Source organism: Pristiophorus japonicus, chromosome 20, assembly GCF_044704955.1.
Source record: "Pristiophorus japonicus isolate sPriJap1 chromosome 20, sPriJap1.hap1, whole genome shotgun sequence".
NCBI lineage: Eukaryota > Metazoa > Chordata > Chondrichthyes > Pristiophoridae > Pristiophorus > Pristiophorus japonicus.
Window position 1 is genome coordinate 34,428,919 of NC_091996.1, and position 17,494 is coordinate 34,446,412.

The following is a 17,494-nucleotide window of genomic DNA, read 5'->3' on the forward strand; positions in this document are numbered from 1 at the left end:
ACTCTTATATTACTTCATTGGTTGTAAAGTGCTTTGAGACGCCGGTGGTCGTGAAAGGCGCTATATAAATCCAAGTATTTATTTTCTTTCTTTAAGTTGTACTCTGTCAAAGCATATAGAGGTCCTGTGTAAAGGGATAATGTGAAAATGCCTGCGTGTTAGTCATTCTAAGCATTGATATGCTCCACTGTGTCTTTGGTCTTAGTACATTGATAGTTTGCCTTTGGTCTTTGGTCTTAAATAAATATTGGAGATTTCTTGCAGGACCTTTACCTCAGTTCTGAATCCTTTTCATATCTAGTCACTCTCTGTAATGGCAGGATGCTTTGTGTTAACTGTTTTGAACAACATTCTCCTGGAATATGTTGTGGATTGAAAAGGACAAAAAAAATACAAACGGGCTCTTGCCATCAACAAAAAGTTCTGAAAGTTCCACCAACCTTCTTAGAAGAATATGAATTTCACTTTGGAATAATCAGGAATCCTCCAAGTAACATCCCGAGAGAGAAAACATACACGTAACAATGTGAGGAGCTAACACAAAAACCATTATTTCAAACCTCAGTTTTACAAACGGATGGTTACTATAATGGCTATGGTCAGATGGTTACGTAATACCTTTAAATTGTGTTGCTTACCCCGTGACCAAGAGCTTTGGTAAATCCTGGGCCCCTTTTGAGATCTGTCCTGAAAAACTGGTGAGTAAAGTGCTGAGCAAAGAAAGCAAACATCAAGTTTGTTCCCTGAGGATCAGGAATGAACTTTCTCCTCAACAGAAACTCATTGGCTAACTCTTTTGCATCAGGAAGTGTCTTGTACCCTGTAAAGTTGCACAGAAAACTTGGTTATTCATGTAGCCTTCACACATTGTCCATTATTATCCTAATATACACTGTTGTAGAATCTCCCTGTAATCAATTGCAAGCTATTACTTGATAAGCTTTCAGTAGTGACGTCAAAATCATTAATCCTTCAATGCTACAAATCAGTGACATGAAACAGGCTGGCAATCGTTAGCAACACATGAATAGGCCAAACCAATGCATCCCCTCCATAACATGGACAGCATAGATTATTACAAAATAGAAGATACACTTGAGAATTTTAACACAATAACCATAGAGTAGAATCATAGAACGGTTACAGCACAGTAGGAGGCCATTCAGCCCATCGAGCCCATGCCGGTTCTCTGCAAGAGCACTTCAGCTACTCCCACTTACCCGCCCTTTTTCCATTACTCTGCAATTATTTATCTTTCAGGTTCCAATGTTTTAGCATGATTCAGATAATGGTTATAAAGTACCCATGCTCTGCTTGTTTGAAATCCCTTTCATTAATTTGTGGCCTTGCTTTCAGCAAGTGTCCAATGTTCTCGACGTAAATACGATTTATTTGAGCCTGTTTGCTTTATGATGCAAATGCAACATTCTAAGCTGCATTGTGGAATTCACAGACTGCGTATTACAATGCAAGTCACACCATTCCATGCACTTTCCTTGGCAAGAACATACAATGGAGGCCACCTTCCAAGCCACCTTTAATGTAGTTCTTCAGCCAGCTACTAGAGGGTGCAGAAAGACAGTCTGTTCTTCTAGCTTTCGCACGCTTGCCAGAGGAAAGTGCTGAGCCTCTGCTTAGCATTCCTCCCAGTGCAATGAGGACCCAAAAGTGAATAGTTGTGAGTGTAAACCTGTATCCCGGCATTCGTGGTCAAGAGAGCTTACATACGTTGCAGAAATGTTGTCAAACCATATTTCAGGCCTATTATTTCCCTCAACGCAGACATGCCTTGTAGGGATAACTGCAACCCGACTGCCTGCCTCTCTTCCGCGGTTACATCCGAGTCAGCGTGTCCATGGAGATGGAGCATGCGGTGTCCACTGGTACGCTCGCGGCATTCTGAGAGAGGTAGGCTCCGGAGGGACTGGAGTGTATCATCATCCCCGGCAACCAAATTTTAATTTGATTTAAGTTGACTGTCTAAAGTTTAATTTGTTGAAATTGTCGGTTTTAGTGCCCCTTCAATAAGGGGGCATTTGATTTATGTTTTGATTTACAGATGCAACAAAATAGTTGTAGGGATAACTGCCCCCAGTCAATAGAAAAAAGTTGATGTTTAACATGTGGTTTGTATGCGGCTGGAGAATGCACAGGAACAGGGTGAGAGAGAAAAATTATTTCTGGAATATTTATGAAATTTACTTAAAGAGCCCTGCTTGAAATTTCACGGTTTCCTCATGAAGTCAACAAGTCACTGGACACAATTGAGTGAATAATCACACGTTATAGCGGGTAGAAAACAAGATTTGTATAGTCATCAAAGACGGTGACAAACTCTCAATCTATTGTTTGAATGTTGTTTTCAATAGAGTTACACAATACTCACCACCTGTTCCAGCCATTCCCGTTACTACTTCGCTGAAGCCCTCAATCTGGCCTCTGCCTATTTGGATTGCTGTAATATTTCAGTTCCTTTGCTCTCTCTTTATTTGAGGCTGTTATCACTGGAGCAACAAGGCATCAAGAGCAGATGGAATCCTCGCTGAGGCACTAAAGTATGGCGGAGAGGCACTATTGGCACGAATGCATGACCTCATCTCTCTTATCTGGAAGGAGGAGAGCATGCCGGGAGATCTCAGAGATGCCGTAATCATCACCATTTTCAAAATGGGGACAAGTCCGACTGCGGTAACTACAGAGGAATCTCCCTGCTGTCGGCCACTGGGAAAGTCATTGCTCGAATCCTCCTCAATCACCTTCTCCCTGTGGCTGAGGAGCTCCTCCCAGAGTCACAATGCGGATTCGTCCACTAAGGGGTACAATAGACAGGATCTTCACCATGCGACAACTACAAGAGAAATGCAGGGAACAGCACCAACCCTTGTACATGGCCTTCTTTGACCTCACAAAGGCCTTTGACACTGTCAATCACGAGGGACTATGGAGCGTCCTCTTCCGTTTCGGCTGCCCCCAAAGGTTTATCGCCATCGTCCGCCTGCTCCATGACGACATGCAAGCCGTGATCCTGACCAAGTGATCCACCACAGAGCCAATCCACATCCAGACCAGGGTCAAGCAGGGCTGCGTCATCGCACCAATTCTCTTCTCGACCTTCTTTGCTGCAATGCTCAACCACATACTCAACAAGTGGAACTAAACTATAGAACCAATGGAAACATGTTCAACCTCCAGGCTAGATCCAAGACCGTCCCTGTAAAGTCCTGTCCCCTCAGTACAGATTCACACGAGGCATGTAGTGAAGTCAAGGTCACTCTGGACCTGCACCTTTATTTCACAGCTCTGGAATGTTGCACTTGCCTGAGCTCTCTCCTTATATACCTCTCTCTTGCAAGTGCACCCCTGGTGGTAAGGTATGCTGGTGGTTACAGGTCATATCTTATTACAGTCATGTATAGCATGTTAGGATACAGTTATATATAATAATGTAAGATACATGACATCACCCTCCCCCAAGGTCTTATTGTCTTTATAGGTTCAGTCTCTCAGGTGGTCTACGCTCTCGTGTGGAGCGTCTGAGTTGTGGTTCAGTTGTTTGCCTTGGTGTCTGTTTTTCTTTGGGTGTGGTTGCTGGCATCTCGTCTGGGCTGTCTGTTTCGATTGGTGTGATTGTTGTTGACTCGCCTGGGCTGTCTGTTGGGATTGCCCTTTCCTAAGGTTGTTCCTTCTGTCTGTCCACCAGGTGTGATGCGAGTTCCACATTGTAGTCTGCCTCTGGTTCCACAGTGTTGTTGGTAAATCTGCTTTTGACTTGGTCGACATGCCCCCGGCAGGTTTTGCCATTGTCCATTTGTACTACCAACAGCCTGTTTCCTTCCTTGCCCGTTACTGTCCCTGCAAGCCATTTGGGAACCCTGCCATAGTTTAGTACAAACACTTTGTCCCCTATCTCATTCCATCTCCCCCTCGAATTTCTGTCATGGTACTCAGTCAGCTTACGGCTCTTTGCCTGAACGATTTCGTGCATGTCTGGGAGGATTAATGAGAGCCTTGTTTTTAAAGTCCTTTTCATCAACAGTTGCACGGGGGGGATCCCAGTCAATGAGTGCGGACGAGATCTGTATGCTAGCAGCAATCGTGACAGGCGACCCTGCAGCGTGGGACCTTGGATTTTAAGCATGCCATGTTTAATGATTTGCACTGCTCTCTCTGCCTGGCCGTTGGAGGCCGGCTTGAACGGTGCCGTCTTGACGTGATTTATGCCGTGGTCAATTGTAAAGTCTTGGAATTCTGCGCTGGTGAAGCACGGACCATTGTCACTGACCAATATGTCAGGGATTCCGTGCGTTGCAAACATGGTTGCGAGGCTCTCCACAGTGGTGGAGTTTGTGCTCGAGTTTAAAATGGTGCATTCGATCCACTTTGAAAATGCATCTACAACTACGAGGAACATTTTGCGCATGAATGGGCCCACATAGTCTACGTGCACCCGCGACCACGGTTTGATAGGCAGGGCCAGGGGCTCAGTGGAGCCTCCCTGGGGGCATAGCTGAGTTGGGCACAAATGGTGCACCTTCGGACGCAGAGCTCCAAGTCCGCGTCAATACCAGACCACCAGACGTAGGATCTGGCTATGGCCTTCATGAGAACGATCCCCGGGTGCTCGCGGTGGAGCTCCCGGACAAATGCCTCTCTGCCTCGCAGAGGCATGACTACTCGGCTGCCCCACATCAGGCAGTCTGCTTGTAGTGATAGCTCATGCATGTGCCTGTGAAAGGGTTTTAATTCCTCGGGGCAGGCATCACGAGCCTCTGCCCAGTCATCGGTTAGGACACATCTTTTTACTAAGGATAACGTGGGGTCACTGGCCGTCTAGGCTCTGATTTGGCGAGCCGTCATGGGCGAACCTGTGGACTCAAAGGCATTGATTGCCATGACTATCTCACAGTCCTGTTCGTCAGACCCTCCCGTGGTCGCCAGGGGTAGCCTGCTGAGCGCGTCGGCACAGTTGTCTGTGCCTTGTCTGTGCCTTATGGTATAGTCGTAGGACGCCAGCATGAGTGGCCACCGTTGAATTCGCCTGGCGTTGCCGTTTATTGCCTTGCTCTCGGATAGGAGGGACATGAGGGGCTTGTGGTCAGTTTCTAACGCGAACTTGGCCCCGAAAAGGTATTGGTGCATCTTTTTGACACCATACACGCAAGCGAGCGCCTCCTTCTCTACCATTCCGTACCCGCGCTCCGCCCGTGAAAGTGACCTGGAGGCATAAGCTATGGGTTGTAATTTGCCCGCACTATTGACATGTTGTAAAACGCACCCAACCCCATATGCTGACGCATCGCATGTGAGAACTAGCTTTTTACCTGGATCAAAGAAAGTCAAAACACTGTTGGAACACAGAAGGTTGCGTTCCTTATTGAAGGCGCGTTCCTGGGCGTTCCCCCAAAACCAATCACACCCCTTCCTGAGTAGCACGTGGAGAGGCTCCAGCAGCGTGCTTAAGTTCTGCATAAAGTTCCCAAAGTAATTGAGTAGCCCGAGAAAGGTGCGCAGTTCTGAGACGTTCCGAGGCCTGGGTGCCAGGCGAATTGCTTCTGTTTTGGACTCTGTTGGGTGGATTCCATCAGCGGCAATCCTTCTGCCCAAAAATTCAACCTCGGGTGTGAGAAACAGGCACTTGGATTTCTTGACTCGTAGGCCTACCTGATCCAACCGCTTTAGTACTTCCTCCAAGTTACGGAGATGGGAGTCGGTGTCCCTGCCCGTGATAAGTATGTCGTCTTGAAATACAACTGTCTCCGGGATGGACTTGAGCAGACTCTCCATGTTGCGCTGGAATATGGCAGCTGCCGACCTGATGCCGAATGGGCATCGATTGTACATGAAAAGGCCTCAATGTGTGTTGATGGTGGTGAGTAGCTTGGATTCCTCGGTCAATTCTTGTGTCATATACGCAGATGTGAGGTCTAATTTTGAGAAAAGTTTACCTCCAGCCAATGTGGCAAATAAGTCCTCCGCTCTGGGCAGCGGGTACTGGACCTGTCGGGAGATTCTGTTTATGGTAGATTTGTAGTCCCCACAGATTCGTACGGATCCATCAGGCTTCATGACTGGGACGATGGGACCTGCCCAGTCGCTAAATTCCACAGGTGATATAATGCCTTCCTGCAGAAGCCTGTCTAGTTCGTGTTCAATCTTTTCCCTCATCACATAGGGTACAGCTCTGGCCTTGTGATGGACCGGTCTAGCATCCTGTGTGATGTAGATTTTGACTTTGGCCCCTTTGAAAGTGCCCACACCTGGCTGAAAGAGATGTTCAAATCGCTTGACAACTGTTGAGCAGAAGGTCCGTTCCTCTAATGACATGGCATGGACATCATCCCATTTCCAGTTTAGTTTTGCCAGCCAGCTTCTCCCCAGCAGTGCTGGGGGGTCTCCGGGGACAATCCACAGGGGAAGTCGGTTCACTGTCCCTTTGTGTGTGACAGAGAGCATGGCGCTGCCGAGGACTGGTACGATTTCTTTGGTATAGGTCCTTAGTTTGGTGTCGACCCTTGTGAGTTTTGGTCTGTCTCTTTTATGCGGCCACAGTTCAAATTGTTGAGCGCCCATGAGAGATTGACTCGATCCCGTATCCAGCTCCATGTTGACAGATATCCCGTTGAGTAGGACCCTCATCATTATAGGAGGCGTCCTGTTGTAGGAGCAGCTGTATTGATCGTGTTGACCCGCTGTACATCGGTGTCCCAGGTACTGTCCCCACCATTTTCTGGTCCGCTTTCCAACCCATCCGATTCGTATACCAGCCGAGCTGCCATTTTTTTTGCATATGCGGGCCAAATGCCCTGTATTTTCACTTTCTGCAAACAGCCTGCTGAAATTGACATCCCCTTGACAAGTGCCCACCCCCACACCTCCAGCACAGACCTGTTCCATTGTTCAAAGTGTTCCCAAAGAATGAGCTACGCCTGGCTGATCTCTCTTGAGCTTCTCTCAGTTTGTAGTTGATTGCTCACATTGTGGGTTGATGAGGTGTGAACGGCCGTTCCTGTGGCCCTTGATGGCTTCTGCCTGCTGTTGAGAGCCTGTTCTCCCGGTTTTGTCTGTGTTTGGGGGTAGCAGCTTGTTTAGTGCTGTGAACTTCTTGATCCGATATTTCGTTAGTTGTCGTACCTGCATTGTAAATCAACCTCGTTTCTTTTTTCCCTGCCAAGAATGTCTGTGCAACCAGTGCTGCTGCCTCTAAGGTCAGGTGCTTGGTCTCTATGAGCTTTCGGAATGTGTCTGCGTGGCCTATTCCTTCAATGAAAAAGTCTCTCAGCATTTATCTCCTCAGTTCATCGGAGAACTCACATAAACTAGCCAACCTCCGAAATTCCGCCAAGAAGTTGGGTATGCTCTGGCCCACACAGCGTCTGTGGTTGTAGATCCTATGTCAGGCCATGTGTAGGCTACTCACTGGCTTCAGGTGGTCTCTTACCAGTGTGCTCAATTCTTCAAACGACTTGCTTGCCGGTTTCTCGGGTGCCAACAGATCCTTCATTAAAGCGTATGTTTTCGAGCCACAGCTGGTCAAGAGATGGGCTCTTCTCTTGTCTGCCTTATCGTCACCTAACCAGTCTTTGGTTACAAAGCTTTGCTGGAGCCTTTCTATAACGTCCTCCCAATTGTCTCCCGCATTGTACTTTTCATCTGATCCGTTATTCGCCATTCTGTGGATTCTGTAATCCCATAACTCGTCGCCAGTGTAAAGTCCTGTCCCCTCAGTACAGATTCACACGAGGCATGCAGTGAAGTCAAGGTCACTCTGGACCTGCACCTTTATTTCACAGCTCTGGAATGCTGCACTTGCCTGAGCTCTCTCCTTATATACCTTTCTCTTGCAAGTGCACTCCTGGTGGTAAGGTATGCTGGTGGTTACAGGTCATATCTTATTACAGTCATGTATAACATGTTAGGATACAGTTATATATAATGTAAGATACATGACACTCCCATCTTCTGTCATCGAACTACAGTACGCGGACGATGCTTGCATCTGCACATATTGAGGCTGAAGTCCAAGCCATCATCTACATCTTCACCGAGTGTACGAAAGCATGGGCCTTACACTAAACATCTGTAAGACAAAGATCCTCCACCAATCTGACCCCACCACACAGCACTGCCACCCGGTCATCAAAATCCACGCTGTGGACTTGGATAACGTGGACCATTTTCTATACCTTGGGAGCCTACTATCAGCAAGGGCAGACACCGATGACGAGGTCCAACGCTGCTTTCAGTGCGCCAGCGCAGCCTTCGGTTGCCTGAGGAAGAGAGTATTTGAAGACCAGGACCTCAAATCTGGCACCAAGCTTATGGTTTAAAGGGCAGTAGTGATACCCGCCCTCTTATATGGCTCAGAGACGTGGACCACATACAGTAGACACCTCAAAACGCTGGAGAGATACCACCAGCGCTGTCTCCACAAGATCCTGCAAATCCACTGGGAGGATAGATGCACCAACGTCAGTGTTCTTGCTCAGGCCAACATCCCCAGCATCGAAGCACTGACCACACTCGACCAGCTCCGTTGGGCAGGCCACATCATCCGCCTGCCCGACACGAGATCCCCAAATCAAGCGCTCTACTTGGAACTCCTACATGGCAAGCGAGCCCAAGGTAGGCAGAGGAAAAGTTTCAAGGACACCCTCAAAGCCTCCCTGATAAAGTGCAACATCCCCACTGACACCTGGGAGTCCCTGGCCAAAGACCGCCCTAAGTGGAGGAAGAACATCTGGGAGGGCGCTGAGCACCTCGAGTCTCATCACCGAGAACGTGCAGAAAACAAGCGCAGACAGCGGAAGGAGCGTGCGGCAAACCAGACTCCCCCCCCCCCCCCCCACTCTTTCCTTCAACGACTGTCTGTCCCACTCTGACAGAGACTGTAATTCCCGTATTGGACTGTACAGCCGCCTGAGAACTCACTTTTAAAGTGGAAGCAAGTCTTCCTTGATTTTGAGGGACTGCCAATGATGATGATTTATGATCAAAGTAGGATTGTGACTTTTCTTCTAATGGAGTATTACTTGTGTTTTTTTTCCGGTTTGAGCCCGATTGCTTCTCTTGAGCCTGTATCTGAACGTCACAGCATTCGATTGCATTATGACTCTCAGCCAACGGGTCTTTGTACGAATAGCAAATCAACGGCAAGCGCAAGATGACGCACAGTGCCGTGACGTACAGGCCGCTGCACCATACAATCTGGCAGGATAGGCTTTGGACTTGAGCCATGATTTGCACACAGTGTCAGCCAAGCTCGAAAGCTGGAGGGCAAATCACTGGGAAACCTGCTCCTTTCATTCTCACACCAGCTGGCACCTTTGGCTGGTGCCGTGCAGTACATTGTCTCTCTTCTCTCTCAAGTTTCTGAATGGATAATTACATAGGTGGAGGGGAGGTCAGTAAAAAGACAGTATAGCTCTTCAAATGTGTGTGTTTATTTGCTGTTTAGTGAAACCAAGGTTTTTAAAAAAAATTCTTGTGTGTTGTTCGAGATAGATACCGATTCCATTCTTACTACTTCATGACGGCTTTGTACCGCTTTTCTCTTTTGCCTCTTTGTAATCTGTCTCTCTGCTGTCTTTTTAATGGCCTCTCTCCACTCAGCAAGTCTGCAGTGGGGCTTCAGTGACACAGCCCCTGTTCACCTGCCTGAAGGCAGTGTCGCCCACAGCCACTCTGCCTGAAGTGACTCCAGGCCCCTCTGGCCCAAACAGTATGCATGCCAGATACGAGACTCCCTCAGCAAATGCTTTATGCGGAGCTCCTTCATGGTAAATGAGCCAAAGGAGGACAGCGGAAATGTTATAAAGAACACCCTCAAAGCCGCCCTGGTAAAGTGCGACATCACCACTGACACCTGGGAGACCCTGGCCGCAGACTGCCCGAGGTGGAGAAAGTCCATCCGGGAGGGCGTAGAGCTCTTTGAGGCTCGAAGCAAAGAGCATGAAGAGGCCAGGCACAGGCAGCGCGTGGCAAACCAGCCCCACCGACCCCTTCCCCCGACGAATATCTGTCCCACTTGTAACAGGGTCTGTGGCTCTCGTACCGGACTGTTCAGCCATCAAAGAACTCACTTTGGGAGTGGAAGCAAGTCCTCCTCGATTCCGAAGGACTGCCTATGATGATGATGATGATGGGCCAAACAATACTTTGCTGGCAGCAGAGCCCTTTCCCCTCCAGACTCCAGGCCTCAACGGGCCTCACACCAGATCTCCTTTCAGGAAAGTTGAGCAGCGTGTACAACAGGCGGCCAAACATGTGCTTTTCACACGGTCAAAATGCCTCAACAAACTAAAACCAGATAGTACGAATTGTCCCATTGTGAGCTCATGCATTAAATATTGTTTTTGTAATAATGTGCCACATTTTACTTTCTGTAATTGTCATTAATTTTTTGCCAATGTATTTGTTTTCATTCAGTGTAAACCTTGATTTCCTTTTTCATCCCTGCATTAGTCATTCTCGCCTATTATATGCCCTCACCAAAGTTGAAAGTTCGACCAAATTGAGTACATCGCTCTGTTATTTCAGTTTTGCCCAGCATCCAAATGCAACCTGAAGTCCTGTAGCACCTTTTTAGTCAAAACCTTTTTACGACCATCGGTCGCAAATTTGCATTTCACTAATTTAAATTTATGTCCTCTTGTTCTAATAGTCTGATTAATATTAAATTGGATCTGGGTTCACTTTATCTTTCTTCAAATCATTGAGGCGCTATTAATCCTGTTGCTATACAGCACATAATGGCCCGGATTTTGCAGTCAGTGGCGAAGGAACGGCGCTCACCATTCAGTACATCAACAGCTGCCACAGAGTTTTCGCCACTTTTGAATGGAGACTTGCTCTAATCCGGTGTTTGATTCAGCACGGCGCTGTCGACAGTACAAATGTGGGATCTGTGAGCAGGCCAAGAAAGAGTGAGGCTCTTCAACCAATCAGATTGAAGAAGCCTCACTAAGACCCGCATGCCGGACTTTTGCCGGAGCTCAGAGGATGGGATTGGAGGAGGGTCAGCTGTCAAATTTGCGTTGATTGACACTATCTCACCTATCTCAGAATCCCACCATGATCAGCCCCAACACCAGCATCACCAGGCACACCAGCAGCACCAACAACAACACCAACCTTCTCCACAATCACCTGATGCTGCACAGGACACACGGCATCAGCACCCGACCACATTGGTGCCCGGGACGCCAGGGATGGCCTCACCATGGCTAGATTTATTTCCCTTGACGCTTGACGGAGCAGGCTCGAGGGGCCAAATGGCCTATTCGTGCTCCTATTTCTTATGTTCTTATGTACACCCTGGCTGCCACATGATGTGCCAGGTTGGCGCCACCCCAACTGACACCATAAAGCATCCCTACAATGCCCAAGCCATTCCTTTCACACTCATCAGCACCCTTATGTCTCACCATTCACTGCAACTCACTAAGTCACCTCCAAAGTTGTCCAAGAACGCAAAGTGGTGAAAATAAAGATTTCAATGTTTGACAACACATTAACAGAAAATTTACATGAACATTGGCGAAAACAGTCAAGTGCTAATCCATGTGTGTTGTTAGTTGGGATACTTGCACAAGGATGGGGATGAGTGTGAGGGGTGGCTAGTGAGATGGGGATGTGATAATGTAGATAGAGAGGGATGGGTGGAGGTGCAAGGTTTGTTGGTGTGAGTAAGGATGTGCAGTAGTAGGGTAGGGAAGGCAGAGTGATGGGGATATGATGAGTGGCACAGCAGGATGAGGTTGAGTGTGGCTTTGTAGTAATGTTTCGTGATCTACTGAGATCGTTGAAAGGTTTGCGCCACTGCAGCCAGGTCCTCCTGACGCTATCCCTGCTTGTGCCCTTCTGTACAATGTGCAACCAGGTTGCGTTGGTCTCCTGGGGATTTGAAGGGAAGAGAACCTCCCTGCATGCTGTGACTCCCTGTGCAGCGCTTGTCAGTGTTTGCAGCAGCTCAATGCTGCAGAATACTGAGAATACAACTGTCAAAATAAATTTTCCCATGGTCCCTTTAAGGAAACCGACTGATGACACCTCATCAAATGATGTCATTAGACCCGCTTCCTTTTAATTCACCGGAAAACTCACTGGACGGGCTTAACAAGCCCAGTCACTTCTACAGAACGGGATGGAGCCGGCCACGGGTTGGGACCCCGCTCCCGCCTCCATAGGCAAAATCATGGCCGCAGAATGTAAACCAGGAAGTGTAAAGCAGGAAATATAAATTTAATTTAAATCATGTACAGAAAGTGAAATAAAGATTGGGAAAGACAGATGGGATTTTGATTTTTAAAAAAATCTCCAACACTAATTAACTTCTCAAGGAATGAGACTACACATTTGTAAAATTACATTTTCAGGGATAGAGAGGTTGTTTGGCAGTAATGATCACATTTGTGCCATTAAACATTTACTTCTGAATACACAAGGCCTAACATTTTCTGGCACCTTTAGTGGGGAACTAGTCTGGAACTACTGGGCAACCAGTGGGTAAATACCCCAACTTCTTGCCATTGCATTGATTTCAGTGCCGGTTCTATCGGCGAGGACTGCAATAGCACACGCTGTGGAGGAGCAGGGTACCTCTGACAGCAGCTTCCTGATTTCTGTGTATAGCTGCGGATGTGTGGATGTCGCAAGTTGCTGTCCGATTATGCTATCACAGTATAACAACGGTGATAGCTATTAGCCTCACCATTATTCCTATCGCAAAATCCGGGCCATTAAGTTTTGGTAATATTTCCTCACAATTCCTCATGGGATTATTTTTATTACTCTTTTCTACACCCTCTACTGTCCAGGTACGTCGCTATTTAATTAGGGCGACTAGAATGTCACAGTACTTCAAGTGAGGCCTGACCAGTGTATCATAGAGCCTCAACATATTCTCCATAGATTTAGAATGAAATTTTGCAAAGCTGCACTCCTGGTCCAGAACCTCGTTGGATAAGACTGCAGGTCACAGGTAGGTAGGTAATGGTTTACGGCTATTTTTGCAATCTGCACTCCTGTCCAGTGTAGGATTTGACCGGTGCCAACATCAGTGTGCGTATGGGCCGGAGGATTTTTAGACTTTTAAAATGGAGACGCACATAGGCTGCGTTTCAAAATGGAATTTGGACTTTAAAAAGGACTGATTTTTGATTTCTGTGAAGTATAGTAGCAGGAATTGTCTGGCTTTTCGGTTGCCATGGGACCAGTTCCAACACTGATGTCATGAAAGGCCTTTTCATTTTGAACTTTGTGTGATTTGTAGAAAACCACCTTTTGTCCATGGGGCCGGAATGTCTGGATGGACAATACGGTTTGCAGGCCAAATGTAACACCTCTGGACTCTTTCAATGAAGGAGCAGTCAAGAGCTCAACAAACAGTTAGCACTTCGAGAACTGCTCATTTACAAAAATTGGGCTACCATTGTGTTCATCGAGATGACCAATCCAGGACAGAGGCGTCACCAGGAAGACCAACTAGCATCTCTGCAACCATGGTAACCAGGAATCGCCCAGCCAGTTTTGTGTATTATACGGGGTATAAATCTGCTGAACTTTGGGGAATTCAAAGGCTTACTTTCCTTCACCATCTGGAACGGGGTTCCCCGCATCTCTAAGTGTCTGTCAGCTCTCCAGGAATGCCCGATGTGAGTGCCTCGCTGTACCGCCTGAACGTAACTCTCTAGGCCTCATCACATGTCTCTGTTAGGCACAGTTTTGTCTTTAGAGTCGAACGGACCTGGGACCGCATGAATCAACAACAAGGGCTGGTAATTACATCCAGCATACAGCTCTGCCAGCGTGTTTGGCTGCTGAGGAACTGCAAGTGTCCAAGATGCAGGCTAAGACGTGTGTGTGTGAGGAGGCTTCCAAGTGTGGGTTCTGACCGAACTGGGAGAGGGGTTTAGTTAGAAGGGTTTCCATTATCTGGGCTTAGATTCTGGGAAGGAGGTTGGTTCGGCGGGTATTTAGTCTAAGGTTTTAAGCTAGTGTCCACAGTCACTTACTCTTTAAGCTACAAGTGAGTAGGGGTTGTCGTTTTGTGAGTGTAATAAAAGGAATTTATCTTTGACCAACCTGAACCGTTTCATTTTGTCTGAGTCAATTATAATCTATCCATAGTAACTCCTTGTGTCCGAACTTGGGGGTTGTGGGGCTCGTGGTTTGCGGTATAATTCGGAAGACCAACCGGGTGGCATCCGCTCACGGCCGGGTTACACTGTAATCCCGCTGGGGACGCTACGCATCAGGCATAGGAAAACATCTATCTGACCTTGGTCTTTCTCTCTCTCTCTCTGTGGGATTCATCATCATCGTAGGCAGTCCCTCGGAATCGAGGAAGACTTGCTTCCACTCTTAACATGAGTCCTTAGGTGGCTGAGCAGTCCAATACGGGAGCCACAGTCCCTGTCACAAGTGAGGGAAAGGGTGGTTGGGACTGGTTTGCCGCATGCTCCTTCTGCTGCCTGCACTTGATTTCTGCATGCTCTCGACGACGATACTCGAGACACTCAGTGCCCTCCCGGATGCACTTCCTCCACTTAGAGCGGTCTTTGGCCAGGGGCTCCCAGGTCTCGGTGGGGATTTTGCACTTTATCAGGGAGGCTTTGAGGGAGTCCTTGTAACGTTTCCTCTGCCCACCTTTGGCTGGCTTGCCATGAAGGAGTTCCGAGTAGAGTGCTTGCTTTGGGAGTCTCGTGTCTGGCATACGAACTATCTGGCCTGCCTAGTGGAGCTGATCAAGTGAGGTCAGTGCTTCGATGCTGGGGATGTTGGCCTGGTCGAAGACGCTAATGTTGGTGCGTCTGTCCTCCCAGAGAATTTGTAGGATCTTGCAGAGATATCGTTGGTGGTATTTCTCCAGCGACTTGAGGTATCTACTGTACGTGGTCCATGTTTCGAGCCATACAGGAGGGTATTATTACAGCCCTGTAAACCATGAGCTTGGTGGCAGTTTTGAGGGCCTGGTCTTCAAACACTCTTTTGATCAGGCGGCCAAAGGCTGCAATGGGGCACTGGAAGCAGTGTTGGATCTTGTCATCGATGCCTGCTCTTGTTGATAGGAGGCTCCTGAGATATTGGAAGTGGTCCACTTTGTCCAGGGCCGCGCCATGGATCTTGATGACTGGGGGACAGTGCTGTGCGGCGAGGACAGGCTGGTGGAGGACCTTTGTCTTACTGATGTTTAGCGTAAGGCCCATGCTTTCGTACGCCTCAGTAAATACGGGATTACCTGTGTGGGATTACCCGCTAATCGACAGGCTCGGCAGGAACTATTGGCAAAAGCTCCTGCCATCCAAAGGGAAACAACCCGAACCAGGGAGTTTAAAGCATGTGTCGACTCAAGGGAGAGTCAGAGAGACACGGGGTACACAAAACACCCGACACCAGCAAAGCTCTGAATCCATCGGAGAGCTGCACAAAGTCTACCGTTTATATTCCATTGTTTTGGCTACGTATCTCAAGATTGTGTTTGATTTCTAATTGTTTCTCCACATTGTTTTGATATTGAAAGTGATGAGATGACGGTCATCTCAAAAAGGCTCATGGACTGTTGGCCTTTATCACAAATGGATTGGAATACACAGAGGGGGAATGATGCTTCAGTTGGACACAACTCTCCTGAAGTAATGCGCCAGTTTTGGGCACCTGAACCTCAGGAAAGCTATACAGTGCGGATTCACCAGAATGATACCAGGGCTTAAAGGGTTAAATTATGAGGACGGGTTGCATAAACCTGGGTTGCAGTACCTTGAGTTTAAAAGATTGAGGGATGATTTAATCAAGGTGTCTAAAATGATAATGACATTTGACATGGTTGATACAGAGGGCTGAATTTCCATGGGGAAGGCGGGTTGTGGGGCGGGGGTTACGAGGATGGAGGCACGAGGGGGCTCCGAGGTCGGAAAAGCCGGGAGAACAGGTTCCCCACAGGCTCTGCACAATTTAAAGCACCTCCAATGCCTTTCCGTAACTGGTTCGGAAGAAGTGTATAAGACACGACCAGGTGGATCTTTCCTATTTTATTTCTCCCTTTATTTCTCTGCTGAAATACTAGGGTTCTCCTTGTGCTCCTCACAACATGACAAATTAATTTTGTTTAATTAAATCACACACGCTATCTGTTCAGGCTGGGTGGCTCCATGTTCAATCGACAGAGTGAAGGTTAAATGGGTAAAGTAGCAGTTCAACTTGCATCTCTGTTCTTACCTCGTGTTCCGGTGGGGGTTGGACAGTCCTTTGGTACGGGTGGAAGTAATCGAGTCAGGTAACTTATGTTGGAATATCCCTCCCAAGAAAGATAAGTAGAGTCAGAGTTGTAGGTTGGAGGACTCGGGATTATATTTGCCCGTACTGTTGAAAGAAGAGATATTGCTATTAGTTATTTTGGTAAGAGATAATTTAATGTCTTGAATTTTATTTCTGCTGATTGACTGTTGGTTTAGGTGTTAACAAATCAATCATTTTGTATCCAGTTCTCACAGGAAAAAAACTAGACTTTTCTGTTTTTCAAATGCACCTTATTCATAATTTTCCACATTTCTTTTCTTATCAACCATTTTGTTTCTTAAAAAATATTAAGAACAGAAGTTTTCCCTTTTGATCTGACTCTACAACATCCAAACACATTGGATCAAAATGTGCACAGAGTGTCTGAACTGGAGTGCACTTAACCAGAAATTCCCAAATAAATCACTCTGGTTAAGTATTGGTAAGTAGAAGCTGTAAAAATTGAAATTTAGTTCAACATTTTGATTTAAACCTTGAACTTTAAAAACTGTAGCTGACAGAAGCGGCCTATCAGTGGCAGTTACCTGCCAGTCAGCTGTAACGGTTTGTTGTGAATCGGTGCTAATCACTGAGAGTAGGGAAGCTGAGTCGCCACTTGTACCTTGGGTGAGGCTGCAATAGTATGAAAGTAAACAGGTCTGCAGAAGCACAGAGTGATCTGCACAGAGTGTCTTATTTGAGAATTTAGAAAGAGTGGGAATTCGGGGAAGGACCAAATTGAAGGAGGTATCAGCGGCAGTGGAACCCTTGACGATTTCCAAAAAAAAAATGACAACAGGTAGGTGATTGGTTGGTGAGTGTTAAGGTTTGTTTTCTCTCTTTTCTCACTGAACCAGGACTGTAATTTAAACTAGGTGTGGGAATCTATAAAGTACTGTATCAAAATTATAGCTTAACTACTTAAACTAATTGCTATAACTATAAATAATCATTGAATAAAGACTTTAACTAATTAAATTAATAAAATAAGGCTAGACTAAGATATGGCCGGGCAGGTTGTGTGTCTGGACTGCAGTATGTGGGAGTCTGTGGATAGCGAGATTGTCCCGAGCAAACACGACTGCAGGAGAAGTCTCCATCTCAAATCTCTCCGGCTCAGAGTCATTGAGCTGGAGTGCGAATAGAAACATAGAAACATAGAAAATAGGTGCCGGAGTAGGCCATTCTGCCCTTCGATCCTGCACCACCATTCAATGAG

General features: G+C 47.0%; 1 protein-coding gene across 2 annotated transcripts in view; it reads right to left on the bottom strand.

Annotated features, from left to right (window-relative positions):
• The window catches only part of LOC139232473 (prostaglandin G/H synthase 1-like), a 101,510-nt gene that overhangs the window by 39,976 nt on the left and 44,040 nt on the right, over window positions 1-17,494 (bottom strand). For both annotated transcript variants that reach the window (XM_070862720.1, XM_070862721.1), the window contains 2 exons: window positions 16,216-16,359; window positions 639-820 (listed from right to left, as the gene is read on the bottom strand). In XM_070862720.1, the coding sequence (XP_070718821.1) occupies window positions 639-820; window positions 16,216-16,359 (326 nt within the window). The remainder of the gene's footprint in view (window positions 1-638; window positions 821-16,215; window positions 16,360-17,494) is intronic.